This window comes from Protopterus annectens, chromosome 13.part0 (genome assembly GCF_019279795.1).
Source record: "Protopterus annectens isolate FY-2018-M chromosome 13.part0, PAN1.0, whole genome shotgun sequence".
In the NCBI taxonomy this organism is placed as follows: Eukaryota; Metazoa; Chordata; order Ceratodontiformes; family Protopteridae; genus Protopterus; species Protopterus annectens.
In genome coordinates this window covers 795,720,817-795,743,087 of record NC_056747.1, presented here as the reverse complement: position 1 = coordinate 795,743,087, position 22,271 = coordinate 795,720,817, and the positions used below count along the sequence as shown (strand labels likewise).

The following is a 22,271-nucleotide window of genomic DNA, read 5'->3' as shown; positions in this document are numbered from 1 at the left end:
AGGTGGCTGTGATTTCTCTTGCTTTCTATCACAGGCCTCAGCATTGTGTACTATAAGTGGCGATCTTTGGTGGGCTTGGCAAGAGAAGGATGTTTGTAAATGTAACTGGTCATTATTACTGTGGTACAATGAGTAGCATTGCCATCTCATAGTGTATAGCTCAGACTGAGTTGCTTGTGGTTTCTTCTGTGTGTGTTTATTCATGTGTTCTGGTTTTCTCCAACACCCTAAGGAACTGACATTAAGGTAGATATGCAGTGTGTGTGTGAATGATCAGCCTTGCTAGTTAGGAACAATGTTAGTATGTGTATACTTGTATAAAACATCTGTATAGTTTGTGTGATAAACCTGGCTTTCAGGGTAGTGTAAGCATGTGTATGCATGTTTGTAAAAATAATATCACTGAATTTTGGCTGTGAAAACACACACTATTGCTGGACAAATACTTCCTTCTTGGTATCAGTAAATGAATAAAATGCATCACAGAACAGCCAGACACTCAGCACACTTGGCGGCTTGCTAGCCTCTCACAGACCTCAGGCTGTATAAGTGTATTTTGACACAGAGTTAGTAGTGGCCACTGCTCTGACTCTCATCTAGTCTAAAAGCAACCTTGCTTAGAGGTCTGCACATAAGGTCACTGTAGCCTGTGGGGATAGCTATAGATGATATGGTCATTATTACTTTAATTTTCCTTAAATCAAATCTCAGAAGTGTGCACAGAATGTTGTTATGGCTTGTGTAGTGGCTGTAGACAGTGTGGGCATTATTTCTTTAACTTTCCTCACAAACCTCAGAAATGTGCAAAGAAGGTCACTATAGGCTGTCTAGCAGTATTGAACTGTTTAGAACTAAAATGTAAGAATATATCACCATGATTGTCATGTTTTTCACTTTCTTGAGAAACACTGGACAAATAAACAGGTGGCTGTTTTTATGTTTGGGTTAAGGATGCATGCTGTTATATATGCAGCAACAGTTTAAAACACATTCCTGTGTCCTATTTGTTCTTCCATGTTTGTCCCAGTCTAACATTGTAGTAGTACGACAAATAGTGGCTGTCCTTTGGGGGGTAGGAGTGAGGAGTCATGCTGGATATATGTTTGTTTTTCTGTTTTTTGGGTTTTTTTGTAGGGGGTCAGGAAGCAGGCATTATTCTCAGATGGTGTTTACACACCCGCACAAATATTTGTTGTCTTCTCACGTTTTGTGAACTGCTGTTTTGTCAGACACAACTTAAAAATAAGACTGAATGTGTTTTCTTGCTCATTTTTGTTGTTGTTGTTGTTCAAGCCATAACTGGATCAAAAAGTTGGAAAAATTGCTATAAAATGCACATCAGAGCATTTATAACCCCATGGTTAATGGCTTCCAGAACCTTGACTTAATTTCATGACTTCTTCCACAGTTATTACATTGCTCTCTTGGCCAGTTAGGGTATGTGAAAAGGATGGCAGAAAAAGGAAAAGTAAAGAATAATGGGCATCACTGAGTTAAAAGGTTGGGAAAACTCTAAAACCCACTTTAGATCATTTAAAAAAACATATGGTTTCTGGGGAGCTAGTGCCCCAACACACACACACACACACACACACACACACACACACACACACACACACACACACACACACACACACACGCATGCACGCACGCATGCACGCACGCATGCACACATGCACACACACACACACACACACACACACACTTCATTTACTATTGTGTACTCTGTCACAGTTTGGGTGTGTTGACAGGATGAAGGAAAAGTCAAAGTAAAAAACTAAGACTGAGTTTCTTTCCATAGTCATGATTTTATTCAGGGCATTGTTGAATCAAAAGAATGAGTAAACATCTCTAAAATGCACCTCAGAAAACCTTGGAAAACCCTATGGCTTTCTGGGGCCTAGAGGCCCCCAGGCCCCTAGCTTAATTCAGTTATTTTTTCCATAGTTATTAAATTGTATTCTGGCCTAGTTAGGATGTGTTGGAATGACACAGGAGAAAGCTGAAGAATAAGGCAAAATGTGCGAAAATGTAGAAAAAAAGTAAAGTGGATGATATGGGACACCACAATAGGGGGAGAGGTGAGCAATCAGGGATGCAGGTGGGAGAGGAAGGGGGGGTCTGCAGTGGGGAGTACTACCTAAGGCCAGCACTGCAAGAAGATACTCTCCTTTGGAATTCTGCAGAAATAGTATGTATGTGTTAATTCCAGAGTGGCACTCTTAGATAATTTAAAATATATGCAGCTGTGTAAATTGCATATGCATCCAATCTACTTCCTCTCCTTCAGCAAGAGGATCAAGACTAAGACCTCCAGGCACTCACCTCAAGGAGGAAGGACTAGCATTACTGTTTTTCCAACTCTAACTCAGTGCATAGAGTCACTGCATGGAACCAAAGTGAAAACTCTCCCAGTTTCCTGTAATTTCCAGCAGCTGCATCCATTTGAATGCAGAAATGAAAGCCTATGAAGCCACCACAAGTCAGTCATTTCAGTACAAGAACAAGATAAGGCTTTGTCCAGCGAGGCCTGTACCACCATGGCCAAATTTTGTGTGAATATTCTGAAGTTAAATGACAGACACAGCACCTTGTACCGGAAGTGGTACTGACCCACAACAGACTGGAGAGATCTTCATGAAGTTCATAGAAGAGATATGCCAGAAAGTATCCATCATGTGCAGTGACACTATCCAGACTTTATGTGGCAGCAAGGACCACAAATATCTGGAAAGCCACCACTCTGAACTTTATGTGCGGAATGTGTATGCTGAATTCACTGAGGTCCAGGATCAGAGAGAGATACCATCCTGTTTTGAATGAGTAAAAGCCAGAAATACAGTTTTTCTTTCTTCTTCTGAAAGAACAACAGTCTATACAGCACCTTTAAAGAATACAGTTTCGGTTACAGGAGCTCTGTAGAAACTGACTGATCTCCTAGTGGAGCTATTTATGGTGAAGACCTCAAGAACTGTAAGACATGACCTTTTGGGACTGTATCCAGATCTCAGCTGTTCTCCAGGAACATACTATACTCCAACATGGAAAAAACTAAGTACCAGTCTTCCATGAATAGTTCTGAGAGTCAATCAGGACTGCTGCACAGCCCCTCTGTGAGGCATCTTTTCTTAAACACTTCACGGGGCCATGAACAGGCAGCACTTTCTGATACTTAAGAGGATGTTTCTGTTCATGAACAGGTCTGTTCCTCCTAGCAGACTGGGTTGACCTAAAGAAAAAAGCAGCATCCATCAGGAAGGTGTTAAAAAGACCCTTAGTTATGGTCAGTACCTGTTTCTTTTCATACAGATACTCAATAATGTTTTGTGATGCCTGCCCCAAAAGGATATTTCTCCAAAAGAAGGGTAGCCAGAATGGCATAACATGTCTCTTTCTCAATGTAGGAGAGCTTGGACCACGCGTGCCATACAATGCAGGCTTATCTCAGAGGCTTATGTCCTAATCATAATATAAGTACAATCAAAGTTATTGTAGACAATATGGAAGCCTTCATTAGAATGTTCTCTTAAGGCTTAATTCCAGAGTTAGGAAGCTCTGCCAACATTTTCAGCCTCTAATCAATCAACAAATAATGGAGTGGTATTAGGACAGATAAATAATTTAGAGACCTTAGGCTTAAAGTAGCACAGGAGAAAACCCTTTTGGCCAACAGGCCCATAGCCGTGAACTCCTTGTTTCATGGTAAAGTAAAAAGGAGTTGTGGTATCTAGGATATATGCTGAGATGAAGATTCTACAACATTCTGCCTTAGGATGCTTCCAGAATATAGTGCTCTACTGTTCTGTGGAACTGTAAAGGCCATTTGCTTCTTAGTAGGATCACAAGTTCCCCATCCTTCCTTTTTCCCACAATATTGGTTTGGGCTCTTCTGAGGAGAATGAAGAGAAACTGCAGGCCAGCTTGTACTAGATTTTATGAGCCTAGGTGTCTTCTAAAAAGATACAGCATTTCAGGGTACCCAGCAGAAAAAAAAAACATCATTATCCTTTTCTATGACTGAGGTAGGGACTTCAGTCTCCTCTGAATGCCTAGTGCGGGAGGATTTGTACATGGGGAAAGACAACCTCCAGGTTAAAACCTAATGATAACAGCTTGTGTCCTTTTAATGCTGCCAGCATGAGCTACAAATGATAGATAGATAGATAGATAGATAGATAGATAGATAGATAGATAGATAGACAGATAGATAGATACAGATATACTGAAAGACAACCAGTGCCACTCCAGAAGAAGAGGAACATCCATCAAAGGTTGTGGAAGCACCTGGGAGTCCAATACAGGACCTTGCCTTGGTCATATCCAACTATTTGATGTGCTGAGGCATAACAGTCCCATGCAGTGGTATCTAATTGCACTTACTAATGTTATGCTTTTGCACCTGCTCAGTTATATCTCACTACACTCTGAATAGCAAATGCAAGTTCAGTGCTCTGGAGTGATCACTGGTGGACCAGAAGAGAAAGGACTACAGGCTGTCTCTTTCCTCAGCTGTTTCTGGTAAGCCAAGAGCTTGGGGACATGAAGTATGTAAACTTCATGAGCCAGAGTATAACCACAGATGAAACAATAGTAGGCACAAGGGGGCCTGCTGTGTGTGAACTGTCTAGCTGGCCATATGCTCAAGCATGAGATATGTAGTACTTAGACCCTGGTAGTCTTCCTCTAGAGTGGCTGCTGGCATAACAATTCTTCCATCACATTCACAGTCATCAGACAGGAGTGAGCCCTAATTTGTACTAGCTGAGGGACATCTTGCTGTCAGTTAAGAGTTGAAAACCACCAAAATCACAGACTTTGGTGGCAGAGGCCTTGGCAAATGCCTGGCATCCTGCTAACTATATCTTCTCCCTCTTCCAACCAGTCACTACACTGGCTTCCATTCATTTCAGATTTCCTATTCACTCTGCAGTAGGCCTCAGGTCTCTCCCTCCTCCTTTGATGAGCAGGTGGGTTAAAGTTATTAAACTTACTTTTGGACTTTGTGTTCCTTTGCCAAGCATTAGCACCTGTTTGGATTTCATGTGATGATCTGACTACAGAGTCTGGAAATGAATGCAGAAAAAGATCAATGACACTTGCGGTCCAAACTGCATGATTGGCAAGAAAGAACAGGAAAGCATGGGGCTGGGGCATTACCTCTGTGTCTGGTGTGCTAGTAGAAGACAGACTAAGTGTGGGCAGAGCCATGTTATTCGCCTGTTTTTGAAGGTGTCCTATCATTTCACTGGGTAACTATAATTTATATAAGACCTTTCTTTTATTCATTTTGTGTAATATATATATATATATATATATATATATATATATATATATATATATATATATATATATATATATATATATGGATTCCCTTCACAAGCTGAAAGTTTCAAAATTTCAAACTGCAAATGGTCGAGACAAGTTTGGAACGTTTTGAATGGAGATTACCATATGGCACGGAAAAAGAAGTCATGTCTTACCATAATGTTCCATCTGTATTGTTGATCCTCGTTCAGTCATTATGTGTGGGTATCGATTCCGACCTCAGAACCGAGCCGGCCATCTTCCAAGCTCACGTCAGCTACAAACTCTCGAGCTAAAACTCTTACCCAGAATTCCCCTCTCCCTATTACCTCAGATTGAGTTTGCAAGTCAAAAGAAGGTAGAGGCTATCTCTGGTCAAATGACCTAATAGAACCGGATGGTGAGATCCACTAGAAACCACAGGAGGGGGAAGGAGGGAGGATCGTTATGACTGAACGAGGATCAACAATACAGATGGAACGTTATGGTAAGACATAATTTCTTTATCTGATATTGTTAATCCTCGTTCATTCCTTACGTGTGGGACAGAGTCCCCAGCTATCTCTATTCCTGGGAGGCTCCCATGGAAGGACATTCCTGAGCACCGCAGAACCAAAAGATGTTCTTCCCCTGGAGGCCAAATCCAATTTGTAATGATTGATGAAGGTATGAGGGGTAGCCCAAGTTGCAGCTGCACCAATGTCATGTAAAGAAGCTCTGGCATGGAAGGAAGCAGAAGTTACCACCAACCTTGTAGAATGAGCCTTTATGGTAGTAGGTAATGGAATATTACATTGTCTATAAATGAAGGTCACACAGTCTTTCAACCATTTAGACAATGTGACCTTAGCAACAGAACATCCTAATCTAGGTCCAGAATAGGCCAAAAATAACTGGTCTGATTTACGAGAGGCCTTAATCGTGTTCAAGTAGAAGTGAAGTTGCCTGTGAATATCTAGGGTATGTAGGCAATACTCTCCTTTGAATGATTGGGGAAGAAAACTGGCAGGTCAATGGTTTGATTAATGGACATTTCAGAGATCACTTTTGGCAGAAAGGAAGGATTAATTCTCAGTGATACTCTATCTCTATGAAAAATCAAATATGGACTCTTGATGCATAAGGCCTGAAGCTCAGAGATACGTTTGGCAGAAATAATGGCAACCAAAAACAAGGTTTTCCATGGCAAATATCTGAGGTTGCAAGAAGAAGCTGGTTTGAAAGGTGGCATTGTCAAAGCTTGTAGGACTAGTGACAGGTCCCATGGTTGAGTAGGTTCACCAAAAGGGTTTTTTTGATGATTCACACTTTTTATGAAAGTCTTGCATAATTTGTGTGACATAAGAGAGGAGTCTTGGACACCATCATGGAAATTAGATATTGCAGCCAAATGAACTCTAATGGTAGAGGCAGATAGACTGGATTGAAATAGGATGGCTAGGTACTCCAGTACTATAGACACTGGTGCTGAAAAAGGGTCTACCTGTTTTTCTTTCAGCCAAAAAGTAAATCTTTTCCACTTGCTGAGATATGTAATTCTGGTGGAGGACTTATGAGATGCAATAAGAACATCACGTACTGGCAAAGAAAGATCATTCTGCCTGGCAATCGAGGGAATTGGAGGAGCCAAGCTGTGAGCTTCAGGCTGTTCAAGTTGGCATGAATCAGATTCTGCGGATGGGAGATCAACCACGGGGTTGGATGGAGAATCCACAGTTGATCTAGCAAATGAGGCCAAAGGAAGGGGAACCAAATCTGACGAGGCCAATATGGTGCTATGAGGATTACTTTGCTCTTCAACCAGCGGGCTTTCTTCAGAAACTGGGTAATGAGGGGGAGAAGTGGAAATGCATAAAGTAGACCCAAGGGCCAATCGTGGACTAGAGTGTCCCTGAGTGACTGTCCCAGAGGGGGAATCAGGGTTAAATAGTTGTTGCATTTGTAGTTGGTCGGGATGCAAAGAGATCGCAGCAAGGAAGACCCCAGCGGTTGAAAATCTCCGCCACTATCAAGGGATTCAGGGTCCACTTGTGAGGTTGTACTATACACCTGCTGAGTCTGTCTGCTATCATGCTGGAACTCCCGGGAATGTGCATTGCTAGAAGAAAACGGTTGGTCGCCATCGCCCAATGCCATATCTTCATGGCCTCTCGACAGAGTGGGTAAAATTTGGTTCCGCCCTGTTTGGTGATGTACCAGACCACCGCCATGTTGTCTGATTGTATCGCAATAGTCCCAGACAGCAGCAGGGGATGGAGTGCTTGCAAAGCCAGAAGCACCACCCTCAGCTCTAGAACATTTATATGCAGATGGGCCTCCATTTCGGACCAAGTACCTTGGATTGTCTGTCCCTGATATAGCCCCCACCCCTTCAGGGAGGCATCCGTGTTCACTGTAGCCTTGGGCTGTTGGAGGGAGAAGGGGTGAGACCAGTGTGAGAGGTTGTGGGCCATCCACCAGTTTAAATCCTGTTTGCACCTGTGAGTTACCTGAACCTTGGCTGAAAGAGGGTACTGAAAGGGATACCATTGGGTGAGCAGTAGCCATTGTAGAAACCTCATGTGAAACCTGGCCAGGGGGACAATGGTGATGGAGGCTGCCATGGAACTCAACAACTGTAGAACAGAGTGAGCTGTGGATTTCTCCCTTGAAAGGATAGGGATCAGTTGTTGCTTTATCCTTAGAATTCTGTGCTCTGGAATGGATGCTCTGCAATTCTTTGTATTCAAGATGACCCCTATGAATTCTGTGGACTGAGATGGGGTGAGACTGGAGTTTTGCCAGTTTATGGTTATGCCTAGCCTTTCTGCAGAGAGGAGAGAGTATGCCAGGGCTTCTTCCAATAGATGTCTGGTGGGGGCGGAGATGAGCCAGTCGTCTAGGTAAGGAAACACCTGGAATCCTTGTAGTTGCAAGTGAGCTATGATGACTGCCATGCACTTTGTGAACACTCTGGGGGCTGTAGAGAGTCCGAAGGGCAGTACTCTGAACTGGTAGTGACTGGCTCCTGCACAGAAGTGAAGGAATCTTCTTGATTGTCTGTCCACTTTTATGTGGTAGTACGCATCTTGAAGATCTATTGAGCACATCCAGTCATCTTTTTCCAAAAACAGAAGGATAGACTGTATTGTGACCATCCAGAATTTTTGTACTTTTACAAACTTGTTTAATACACTGAGATCCAAAATTGGTCTCCAGTCTCCATTTTTTTTTGGCACCAAAAATAGTCTAGAATCCGGATCCTATCTGGTCTGGAGGGACTATTTGGATGACTCTTTTTCTTAGCAGTTTTGAAATCTCTAATGCTGCTTCTTTCCTTTGACTGGGTGGAACTTCAGGTAAGTTTGTTGGGGGAGTGGGATAAAGGTTGAAGGGAATATGATAACCTCTGGTTATTATCCTTTGTACCCAAGAATCGGTGATGATGGTTAGCCAGGCAGAAGGGTACAAAGAGAAATGACCCCCAACCACTTCCAGAGGAAAGCAGTTGGGCCGCTCTTCAGGAGCACTGGTAAGATTGGCCAGGGAAAGAGTCCCTGGAACACTGGTTACGCGGACCCCCTCTGCCCCGAAAAGGGAATCTTCCCTGTGAGTTTCCCCCTCTGCCTCTAGGGGAGAACTCAGTCTGTGTGTCACGGAAAGGACCCTGAGACTTTTTATACCATATCTTCCCACTCTTCTGGTTTCTGGAGAAAGCCCGTTGAGGGGAAGAATAACAGACACCCACAGCAGAAAGGGTCTTACCATCCTGTTCACATCTGGCCAGTGTGCTTTTAACCTTGGGTCCAAACAATGAAGAGGCTTCGATGGGAGCATTGAGAAAGGAAGCCTTGAAGGGTTCCATGAAATTACACAAGCACATCCAGGAGTGTTGTCTCAGATAAATGCCTGAACTCGCCGCTCTAGCTGCTTCTTCTGATGCATGAGATATCTGGTGCATGGAGGAGTTAGATATCGATTCAATGGTGGCTAGCTGAGAGGCCACTTTGTCACAGACCTCATCAGACACAGCACCAGCCAAAGTTTCAGAGAGCTCAGAAGTTAAATCTCTTTGAAGCCTGGTAAAGTGTGCCATATACTTCAGGGGCCTGATTGCAAAGGTCGCTGATGCAAAAGTACGCTTCCCTATTCTGTCCAGAGCCTGGGACTCTTTGTTGGGTGGATGGACAGTCTGGTTTTCTTCTTCTGCCAGGTCCTTTTAAGTTGCGGCCACCACCACCAAAGCATCTACAGGAAGACCTTTGGACCAATGGGGATCAGTAGCAGGAGGGGACAGAATTTTATCTGGCCTCCGGGGAATGGCCTCAATGGTGTCAGGAACCTTCCATGCAGGCTGCGCGATGAGCCGGACCAGTTCATCGGCAGGTGGAGTAACCCAGGAGGTAGGGGGCTGGGTGCGAAAGGCCTGCAGGAACACAGACTCTTCAGAGTCAGGTTCAAGGGCTGCCAGTCACCTAAGAATTTCAAGAATATCACCAAAGGATACCTCAGAGGGTGAGTGAGGGGACCCTTCCTCATCATCAAAGTCTGTGTCTTCAGTAAGGGACTCCTCTGTGGAGTCCATGTACTTCCTCTTGCACAAGCTCTTTTGATGAACTTCCTCAGAGGGAGAAGCTGGGGAAGACAGGGCAAAAGGGGTCTCCTGTGGAAGTATATCCTGAGGCCCTTGTGCCCGGTGTCTGCTAGGAGCGACTTCTGTACATTGCAGTCCAGAGGAGGGCAGGGAGAGTGATAGCACAGGATCGCCAACTGACACCAGAGCCTTCTCCAGTAGCTGGAAGGCCGGTCCACCTGAAGAGGGGTGAGTGCCCAGGGCAGAGGTCACCCCTCTCCTAAGTGGCTCAGCCTGCCGATTCGGAGTCCCTGGATGGCTGTGAAACACCAAACTATGTACGCCACAGCTGACATCCTGGGTCGTAGCAAAACTCTCTTGCCACAAAGGCAACTGCGGCTCCTTAGTGAGATCCATAAAGGGAACCGTAGAGGGGGAAGACTGTGCTATATCAGGGGGCTTCAAAGGCAGTGAAGGAGGAGAATAAATAGAGGTCTTTGGTAAAGGGTGATCACCTTCCAAGGAAGGATAGGTCCTGGGGGGCTGGATACCTCTGGCCAAAAGCACTTGATCCACAAGATGCAACACGTTGTGTTCAGAGAGGTTTCTAGTGGATTTCACAGACACGGCTGTGGGGGAGTCAGGTCTATCCAAAGACTGAGCAAACTCGGTGCCCACCTCGGAGGTCTGCACTGAAAACAACGGGGCTGTAAAAGACTGAACTACAGGTCTCTGCACCGAGGAAATCATCGGTGCCGAAGTTATGGTTTGCACCGACGATAAAGCTGGAATAAAACAAATCGGTGCCGATAACTCAATGGTCGGTGCTGAGAGGGTAGTCAGTGTCGGGTAAGTTCCACACCAGCAAATGAAACCACAACTCGAAAAACGTAAAGGCAAACAACAGGAACCCACTCCACTCTGCAGGTTGATTAAAACAATCATGTTAATGCGGAGTAAGTTGCACCCTCCACATGCGGCAAAAGATACAGCAATACAAATAATAAAATTAAGCGCTTTTCATCCGGAAGTTGTCCAGAGTTCTTCAGATATCAACTCTAAGTAACAAACTGTTTAAAAAGCCCACATCAAGTGATGCAGACAAATGGGCGGTACTAAATTCATTAAATCTTTTAAAAAACGTTGTTTAAAACCAATAGTCATTTCATATAAGAGTCATTTCCAACAGTAATTAAATAAATAAATAAAGGAACGAAAAGTAACTCTGCAGATTGACCCTAATAAGTTCCAGAACATTACATTACACCTATAAAAGCTTTTGTAGTACCATTAATATCACAAATTCATTCATACTAGCCTATATGTTAATCCTAAATGTTACATTTAGAGACAACATTACAGCAGGTAGTGGGAACATAAAGCACCATACTATCCCCATGTTGAAAAGTTTTTTATATAAAAATACATCACATTTAATAAAACTAGAATCTATTTTAACTCTAATAGTCATTTAATAAACTTAGAGTTGCACACATGTAACAGTACCAAGTTCATTTAATTTATATACGTGTGCCTAAACGTAGTTCATTATATATACATTAGAATCAAAGTCAATAACCGTTTGGAACAACAACAAGATACTAAACACAAAATCCCATACGGAAAGTCCACTCACAGTAAAAAATCAGCAAAATAAATCCACCGGTTGAAACTAAAAACAAGCAGAGTTTAATATATTCAAAGCTTTAGCGCTTTCACTCGCAACAAGGCGAGCTTCTTCAGAGTATGTATGCAAAAACATACCTCTTAAGTTGTCACATTCTTCCCTAAAATCATCTTCACAAGTAATCATCCTCGCAGCTTGTATTAGCTGCCCCTTCACCACTGATTTTTTTCTGGTGAAGGGGATGGGAGCTGCGAGGATGATTACTCGTGAAGATGATTTTAGGGAAGAATGTGACAACTTAAGAGGTATGTTTTTGCATAGAGGTTACCCCAACAACCTTTTTGACTAGGGTGATTAGTGAAATTCAGTTAAAAAGAAGCAGAGGAATTTATAAACCCATTTTGAGTAAACACTCTTTGGTAGAACTAACAAGGCAAGGAAATAACCATGCAACAACAAACAACCATTGAATCAAGTGATTTAGATGTACTGAGTAGCTCTAGTAACTCTTATTCTCTTACACTGATAATAACATTTAGCCCAGTAGCGGAAGAAATTCAAAAGATAGTTAGGAAATTCTGGCCCCTAATGTCTGTGGACAAGGAAATATTCAATAAACTAGGTTAACATCCTAATATTACCTATAGGAGGGGTCTGAATATGAAAAGTTTATTAGAAATGCCATGGAAACCAACTAAGGGGAATGCAGGCATGTATAGATGTGAGGCGTGTCGCTATTGTAGACATATTGAGGTGGGTAATAGGTTCTGGATTAGTAACAATACTTACTATATTAGAGATAAGTTTAATTGTAACACTAGGTCAGTAGTATACTTGGCACAGTGCCAAGGTTGTCCAGCTTTCTACATTGGTAAGACAGACCGTAGACTACATGAAAGGATATATGAACACATTTATGCTATCCAGAAGCATAAAATGGACAATGCTTTAGCAAGACATTGTGAGACAAATCCAGACCACTACTTTAGATTTAAAGTTATAATGCAAATAGCTTCACGAGACACTAGAAGGTTATCTGAGGAAAATATGGTTAAACTACTTCTTGAAAAAAGTGAGTTAAGTTGGCAGCTTAGACTCGATGCTTGCAGTTATCCAGGCCTAACTGAAACTTATTCAATAGCATGCATATTGAAATTAAAAAGCTTACTAAGGTGAATTGGGATATATCTTGATTTCTCATATTTATTTTGTACATAAATATACACATCTTTATTAATTAGGTAGGCAAAGAGAGTATAGAGTAAATATGTGGCATATGTCTCTCCCTAGGTCATCTGATTAATTACTGAACAGGATAATACAATGTATATATAATGAACTACGTTTAGGCACACGTATATAAATTAAATGAACTTGGTACTGTTACGTGTGTGTAACTATGTTTATTAAAATGACTATTTATTAGAGTTAAAATAGATTCTAGTTTTGTTAAATGTGATGTATTTTTATATAAAAAACTTTTCAACATGGGGACAGCATGGGGCTTTATGCTCCCACTACCTGCTGTAATGTTGTCTCTAAATGTAACATTTAGGATTAACATATAGGCTAGTATGAATGAATTTGTGATATTAATGGTACTACAAAAGCTTTTATAGGTGTAACGTAATGTTCTGGAACTTATTAGGGTCAATCTGCAGAGTTACTTTTTGTTCCTTTATTTATTTATTTAATTACTGTTGGAAATGATTCATATGAAATGACTATTGGTTTTAAACAACATTTTTTAAAAGATTTAATGAATTTAGTACCGCCCATTTGACCGCATCACTTGATGTGGGCTTTTTAAACAGTTTGTTACTTAGAGTTGATATCTGAAGAAGTCTGGATAACATCCAGATGAAAAGCACTTACTTTTATTATTTGCATTGCTGTATCTTTTGCCACACGTGGAGGGTGCAACTTACTCCACATTAACATTATTGTTTTAATCAACCTGCAGAGTGGAGTGGGTTCCTGTTGTTTGTCTTTATGTTTTTTGAGGTGTCAGGTAAGTTGATAGAGCCAAACAGGCAATGGACGTCGAAAAATCTATCGATGTCGTGACAGTCTGCATGGACTGGACAGTCGATGCCAGTAAAGAGGTTTGAACCGAGGAGCCCCTTGGTACCGATACGGTAAAGGGCATGCTAGTTGGTGCCGAAGTCAGAGATGGCTCCAATGGTCTTGGTGCCGAAGGTCTAAGTACCGAAAGCGCTGGAGCTGAAGAAGTCGAATCTGAACTGGAAAGATTAGCTTTCTTGGGTCTCGGTTCCTGGGGGTCCCCAGCAGGGGACGAAGGAAGAGACTTGGCCTTTATATGTTCATCACTCTTTTTCTTATGGGATCTTGGAGGGTTTGAAGCGTCTGACCCAGAAATAGCCTCTGAAAAAGGAGATTTAAGTAGCCCCTTCAATATTAATTTATTTTTTCTCTCAATCAACGTCCTGTTAGAGAAATTTTTACAAATCCCGCAGGGCGGGTCAACTGTTAAATGAGGCATATCCAAGCAATAGACACACAGGGAATGTGCATCTGAAGTAGGTAATTTATGGCTACAATCTAAACATCTTTTAAATCCTGGACTACCTTTTTCATCTTCCATGTTAGAAAGAAAGAAGGAAACCCAGAAAAAATACCAGCAATGGTACAAGAATTACCCGAAGGTAAGAAGGAAAGGGGGTTTACTAATGATGGTAAAAAAGAAATTACCTCGTGGTAAAGAGGAGGAAAGGAATAGAAAAGATTCAAGAAAGGATAGTCGCTAAATGCGATAAGGTAAGAGAAAGCTATCTAATAAATTTTCTGTGAGAAAAGGCTGTTTTAGAATTTAGTATGAAGAAAAATACTGAACTTAGCTCAAGAGAAGTAGCTTGACACGACCGAATGGCGACGCGGCAAACAAAATCTGGGGTAATAGGGAGATGGGAATTCTGGGTAAGAGTTTTAGCTCGAGACTTTGTAACTGACGTGAGCTTGGAAGATGGCTGGCTCGGTTCCGTGGTCGGAACCGATACCCACATGTAAGGAATGAACGAGGATTAAAAATATCATATCAGGAAATTTGTTGTTTTCCTCACTGTAGTGCAATCTCAGAGTTGGCATATTTATTTAGCGGGGGAGGATACAGGGGGGCTTGTCCCCCCTGCAAAAACCTAAAAAAAAAATGTTGTTTTTATTTTTAATTACAATTTTGAAGTTTCAAAACTTCAATCTTATGGTCTCAACAATTTTCAGTTCAAAATTGTGAAACTTCTAGCTTGTAAAGTAGATTCATATATATATATATATATATATATATATATATATATATATATATAGTTAGGCATACACATACACACAACATACACATACATGTATAAGCACATGCACATACACAACTTTTATTTATTTATTTTTCTTCTTCTACTTTCATTTCCCAAGACTAACAGGACTCTTGTTCATTTGACAGCCTTAACCCTCCACAGCTGTATGTCTGTTTATTTCTTCTTCTTCCATGTCCCAAGACTAACAAGGACCCTTGCCATTTCTCAAAATATTCCTGTTTCTCCAAGGTACGGCAATCTTAGAGTTAGTATATATAAGATCAGGAGGTGTGAGAGGAATGGGGGGGCTTGCAACCCCTTGCAAAAAGAAGGGAGAGGAGTGAGTTTTGAGACTCACTCTTCTCCAGGTTTTCAGTCTTTTTTATTTGTTGTTTTTTGGCACTAGGCATTTTGAGTGTTGGCATTTTAATAGCAAGGCCAGAATTACACCTCTTTAGCATTCTGTATGTTTCAGTCATTTGTGATTTAAACTAGGATGCAAACCCAAGTAAAAGCAACAGCTTTTATAATCTTGTTTAACTTTCATTTATTTTTATTTTTATATCGAAAACAGCTTGAATTGTTTGGCCAGCCCCTTGATCCAGAAGAATTAAACATGGCTCCAGAACCTAAGAAAACAGAAGTCAAGAGGAAGTTATCTGTTACCGTTCAGAGAGCAACTGAATCCCGTTACAGAGCCCAGATCCTCAAGGACAGCAAAAATAACATTCTGCTGAAGTCCATTAGTTACTTGGGAACATCATAACATGCACTTATTGATGTTAAATATTTGGTTGCTAATCACACTGTAGTATTGACAATGCTTCAAGGAAGTCTGTGAGATCATGCATATATTGCTGCAAATTCAAATGCCTTTTGGAGTTGTAAAAAAGGTTTGTTCTGCATATGAAATTGGGAAGCCATTAAATTCATCGTGTGATTTCAGAAATGGTTGGTTTGCAAAACACACTTCATAGATAAAAGTAGTTTGTTTACCCTATGTGTTATTCATTTTGGTGTGTGTCATCAATAAATCTATGCATCACAAGAAAAGCAGTGTTGAAATCAATGAGTAAAAGAAACAGTTCATAACTTTGCATCAGCAAAATCCTGATGTGTGATTAGGTTTACACCAATAAATGTCTCTGTGCTGGCTCAGTAGACATGGTCCATGGCATGACATACCATCTGCAAACAAATATCTATGCCCAAGTTGGCAAAGCTATGCCATAAAATGGATAAGCATCTGAGAACATATCCCCACCATGTAGTATGGTGCAGAGCTAAAACATGGTTTAATTTCTCCAAGTGTTTTGGGTTTCTAATACCATGATGGGAAGGGACCTCATTCCTAAGTCAAAGTATGATTAAAGTTCATGGAATTAGTACTGTTTCAATCTTTGATGTCAACTGGAAGTGCTCTTCACAGCACCCAAAACGCTGCCAGTATTGAGTCCTTCTACAATTCATATGGAGTTACTTGTATTGCTAAATACAATTGTAAATTCTTTTTTATAAGACCTGTTGCTCTTACTTCTATTGGAACTATCTGGGTATCCTTCTTCCACATTGCCCTCATTTCTACCTGCAAATCCTGATACGTTATGACATTGTGCCTCTCTGTACATAAGACACTGTAGTCACTGGGTGTAGCAATTTCAATGATCAATGCTACTTTTGTCTTCTTTTCATGGACTACTACATCTGGTTTTCTCGCATCTGTTTTTTGAACTGTTGATAATGGGTGATCCCATGTGATTTAAATTTCATCATTTTCTGTAATGCTTTCTGGCTCATGTTTCCAATATTTTTCAGCTAGTTTAATATTAGAATGTTTACATAATCCCCAATGCAACAGCCTTGCCACATTATTATGCCTTTCAGTATACAGTCCTTCTGCCATTAGTATATTCGAACCAGCAGCAAGATGAGTGACCGTTTCCAATTCTGCTTTACAAAACCTACATTTGTCTGTTTCTCCCACTTGTTCAATGGACTTTGTAAACCAACATGATGTAGTCCAGTATCTTGGGGCTCCAATATCTTTCTTCTTTTGGTTTAAGTTCATCTCTCCTTAACCATTCCTACATTTGATCTTGATCAACATGAGGTTGTTCCAAGAGTTTTCTATACTTGCAACTACATTTATGCATTTTCTACATTTCTTGCCTTCTCATCTGATTCTTCACCTTATATTCTTTCTTTTGTTTTTTGGCACATTCAGTTGCTGCCTGATTTTTATCTGCTTCTGGTTTGATTTCCTTTCCCGCTAGACACTGATATGCTTCTGCTAAACTAAGCAGGGGAGTCATGTTAGACTTATTCCCCTCATGTTTTAAAACTTTCAGTACATTTGGGTCCTGTGAGGTCATCAGATATGTATGCAGTCCTACATCTGCAGATCTATACATGCAATCAATTTTGAGGAGGCCTATACCTCCTTCAGAATGGGGAATATATAGCCTTGGTATACACTGATTTTTATAAATAATTTGATGAGCATAAAGCATCCTTCTTGTTTTCCTGTCCAACCGATCCAACACCCTTTGTGGCCAGTCAGTCACTCCAAAACTGTAAGTTAGGACAGGAAAAGCAAATTGGTTTATAGCTTGGACTTTGTTCCTAGATTTCAGCATTCTTTTCAGAATTAATTTTAATCTTCTAAAATATTCTTTACTAAGTTTTATTTACATTTGTTCAAGTTTTATTAATGATCCTTCAACAATTCCCAAATATCTATACACTCCCTCTTGCTCAAGTTGTTTTATATCACATTCCTGTCCCAGGCTGATGTTTTCTTGGTGCTGCAGCTTTTCTGCTTTAAAGGTTGCATTTGCACATTTATCAAGACCAAATGATATTCTTTTATCATTTGAAAAAAAAGTTGACCACTTGCACTTGTGCTATCAATTCCTCATCTAACTACACAGTTTTTAAATCATCCACAAAAAGAAGATGAGAAGTCTTTACACTTTGTTTTTTTTCTGAGAGTAAAATTGTAGCCATAACTAATCATATAAACAGCTTAATGGGTTAAGAGCAAGACAACAGAACAGCGGTGACAAAGAGTCACCCTGGAATATCCTCCCTTTGAATTTTTATCCCTGGAATAATAATTTGTCCTTTATCATGGCTTGACTGCAGATTGGTTTGCCACTGTTTCATGTTCGCTGTAATGTAATTGAGCAGTGTAGAGTGTGTCTTAAATGTTTTTAAGCACTCTTTTATCCATGAATGTAGGATACTGTCACATGCTTTTTTGTAGTCTATCCATGCCATACTTAGATTCTACCCCTTTTTACAGTTCTTCATTATGACTTTATTTAACAACAAATGGTTCTTTGTTCCATATGACTTTCTTTTGTTACCCTTTTGTTCTATTGCCATGATTGAGTTTTCTTCTAAATGACAATAAATGCTGTTGGCATCAATTCCAGTATATAGTTTATATGTCGTCACAAGGCAGGTTATTGGTTGATAGTTTTTAGGATAGCTTGCAGGTTCACTCTTAAGTAGGAATATTGTTTTTCCTGTTAATAAGGGTGGTATCTGCTTGGGGTGTGCATATAAATAGTTCTTACTCATAGCTAAATCTTCATGCAAAGATGTTAGAACGTTTAATCAGAAGTTAGGTACTATATCTGGGCCTGGAGTTTTCCAAATAGAAGCTTTTCTTAACTTTGTTTCAATTTCTCTGGCCATTGCTTCATCCCATTTCATATCTTATACATTTGAACTTCTTATTCTTTCTTTTACTTCTTCAATCCATTCATCATCTTTGTTATGCTCCACAGGATCTTCATAGATATTTCTCCAAAATGTATGTTTTTTTTTTTTTTTTTGTGGTGGTTCAATTCCTTTTACCTTGTTTCCCAATTCTCTATAAAACTTTTTCGGGTCATCAGTAAATTGCTTGTTTTGTACTTTTCCTTTATATTTATCTATACATCTTCTAAGTTTTTCTGTCTGTACTTATGTATTTAGTTTATTATTTGTCATAGTACACCATAGATCCTGATCTGTTCTAATATTGCACATTGCTTTTATCACACCTATCTTTCTAAGTATTTTTGTTGATCTTTTCCCTCTTCTATACTCTTCTAAAAGTGACACTTCTTGTCTTAATTGCTTTATAGTTTTCTCTGTTCAATACTTCCATGATGGCATTTAATTTCTCCCCTTCTTTCCCTTACTGTCCATGTTTTTGTGATAAGGATTTATTTGTTATTAATTTACCTGCACAGTAACATATCCTATTTGCTTCCATTATATTGTATGAATTTCTCTGAACAGTCCTAATTACTGTGTTTATTTGTTTTATCAAACTTCTAACTTTCTGGGTTTTATTGACTTTCTGTAGTCTATTTATTTCATTGATCTTAATATGTCTGTCCATTTCTATTAAATAGAACAAGTCTTCTCTTAGATCATTTTCTTCTTAACTGAGGGCACATTCTTTGTTCTCCATTTCCTGCAGGCATTCTACAGAAAGTTCCAGAACATCTTCCTTTACCACATTCTGTTCAGTTTCATCCTGTGTCATCCATTGCTCTTTCATATGGGAACTCACTAGCCTATCACTCCACAATATTAACTACATCAGAGTTGCCACGGTTTCCTGTTCTTTCTCTTGCTGTGTAACTCCAACTGTACTTTTATACTGGTTTCCTGTGGCAGGCTCCAAAGTATCTTCATATGGCAACTGATCAGATGTTTCCCGCTCCACTGGTTTCTCCTTAATGTGGGATCTGTTGCTCTATCCTGCTGTTGTGTAATCAAGGTTAGATTTTCTACATTAAATCCTTCACTTCACAGGTAATCCATAACTCAGTTTCTATTTCTTTAACTTCTCCATTACTAATCCTCTTTTCTACTTTTCCTCTGTTTTCTTATTTTTTATATTGTAACATTTTCCATATATGGATGCCTTTGTCTCTATTTCTTTTCAAATATTGTTGGTGCTGCTTTTTTGTATTGATTAGTTTTGCTTTCTCCTTTGCATAAGTATTGCACCATATTAAATCTCTTTTTCTTTTCCATGTCCATATTTCTTCAGATGTCTCCTGCTCCTCCTGTTTCTCCTTACTTGGGGAATTCATTGTTCCATCGTGCTGTGATATAACCTGTGTTAGACTTTCTACACTAAATCCTTCACTTTCCAGGTATTCCATAACTTCAGCTTCTATTTTTTTAACTTCTACTTCACTGATCTTCTGATCTATGTTCCCTCTTTGTGATCATATTTTTTGTATTGTGAAATTTTCCATATCTGGATGACTTTGCCTATATTTCTTTTTGAATATCTTTGGGGCTGCTTTTTTGTATTGATTAATTTGGCTTTCTCCTTTGTGTAAATATTGCATCATATCACATCTCTCGTTCTTTCCCATGTCTATATTTCTTTTGTATACCTTCCAAAAATCTTTAGATTTTGTTCTTCATATTTTCACACTTTCTCAGTCGCTTCTTTTTCCAAACGGCCCAAGGTTTCTTGGTCTACATAATGTTTTTCATAAATCTGTTATATTAATGAAAGCAAACTTGTATTTAAAGCTTTTGACAGTTTTTCTTGTGCAAGTACTTTTGTTTCCTCTAAATTTCTCTGTTAATCTTTTTGTGTATCTTCTGTCTGGAAATTCTGGGCTTCTCGCATAATAACAATACATAATTTCATCATAATTTCTATCATCTTTATGGCTCTTTTTTGGCCTATCATTTTTTGTGTGCTTTTTGTGGACTACTACTTCCTTCTATAATGGGGGGGGGGACCATCCTCCCCCTAAGCCTGGCCTAGTCCCATTGTAGGAATGTTTCTGTGTCTTGAGGATTCTACACTGTCACTTTTTCCAGTTCTGACACCAGTGTACCTACCAGGATTGGGTACTTTTTTATCCTGGGTCTTGTGCTCCCAGCTATCTTCTTTATTTTTTTAACCTACTTCTGTCCATGATATAAGCTATATAAAATACAGTCTGCATATCAGTGTTGTCTTGGTGATTATTTTGTGAAAAATAGGGTCCACTTCGTGAAGTTACTCACCAATACTTTTTTTTTTCCCAAACACCTTTATTGAATTATCCCTTGTGACATAGGCAAATTTACATTACTATAACAGTAATCACACTATAGTTAACATAAACATTTTACTTCACATATATTGCTATATATCATATACTCTAAGCAACATTACATAAATTATTTAATTCCTGACTTTTGTTTTTTAAACAAGAAACATCTTTATTAAACTATCACTTACTACATAGGCAATCATACATTTATACAAATGAAAGCAAACCACACCGACACAATCTTAGTTGCAAGCATTTACATCACAAACCATACTGACACACTCCCAGTTGCAAACATTATACATCACTTATAATCTAGTCAATCTTTTTCAGTCAAACATCACATAGCTCAAGTCCTGTCACCTTTTAAACCTCATTCCTCCCTTGTATGTATTGTTCCCGGAATTCCCATTTTTTCCTATGCAGTTTGCTCCTACCATTTTCTAAAGATCTCAGTTCCAGTTGTTTTATCTCTGTTACTATACTCACTACTTCTAGTTAGTTTATAGTTGGTTTAGATTTTGATTTCCATTTTCTAGTAGTTGCTTTTTTTGGCAGCCACCATTATTAGACACAGCCTTACTATGCCTAGGCAATTCTGATTCTGTATCATAGCTCAGAAAAATCATCTCCCTTATCAAACTAATCTGCCCACCCAGCATCTCCAACAATGCATCCCACAGGGAATCCTTAACGTCTTCCAATTCACTGCAGTCCCAGAAAATATGTTTCCAATTACATCTTTCTTCCCTGTTACACTTCCAACATTTACTGTCTGTCTGAGGAAAAATTCTCTGGAGTCTACTTGGAGTATGGAAATATCTATGCAAATAATTCCAGGCAAAAATCCTAAATCTTCTAGATTCTGTTGCATATTTTGGAGATATACATATATCCTCCTATTGTTTCTTTGTGAATTGCTTATCCAGTCTCTCTTCCCAATCTTTTCTAACTTCCTCAGATTGATTCTTATAGCTATCGTGCAATAGTTTATATGCTCTACTAATTATTCATTTTTTAATGGCAGCTTCTGTTCTAGATTCTACTAAAAACTATACCAGTGCTGGTGTTTCATTTAGGACCCCTATTTCTTTCTCTGTGCCTATACTCTGCTATCCATCCCTGATAGGGAAGGCAATCTCTAATCTGCAGTCCAAATAAATTCTTGGTGTCTTCCCATTCCATCATCTTTCCCTCTCTAATTATTTGCTCCCCATTGGATCATCTTTCTTTCTCTAGTTATTTACTCCCAATGCCTTAGTTCCTTTGCCAGTTTTCTCCAATACATTTCAGCCCCCTCTTGCCTATTATCTATATCCCTAATTGCAGTCATCTCTACAGGCAGAATCTCCTTTCTCCAATCCCATGCTGGCTTAGTTTTTAGAATACATTCTGCTACTTTATGGATATAATAG

The 22,271-nt window shown here is 39.7% G+C and overlaps 1 protein-coding gene across 1 annotated transcript in view; it reads left to right on the top strand.

Moving 5' to 3' along the window:
- Positions 1–15,835, top strand: part of LOC122787678 — a 970,705-nt gene extending 954,870 nt beyond the window's left edge. The window contains exon 19 of the mRNA XM_044054524.1: positions 15,363–15,835. Within this exon, the coding sequence (XP_043910459.1) occupies positions 15,363–15,554 (192 nt within the window). The 3' untranslated portion in view covers positions 15,555–15,835. The remainder of the gene's footprint in view (positions 1–15,362) is intronic.
- Positions 15,836–22,271: the final 6,436 nt, after the last annotated feature.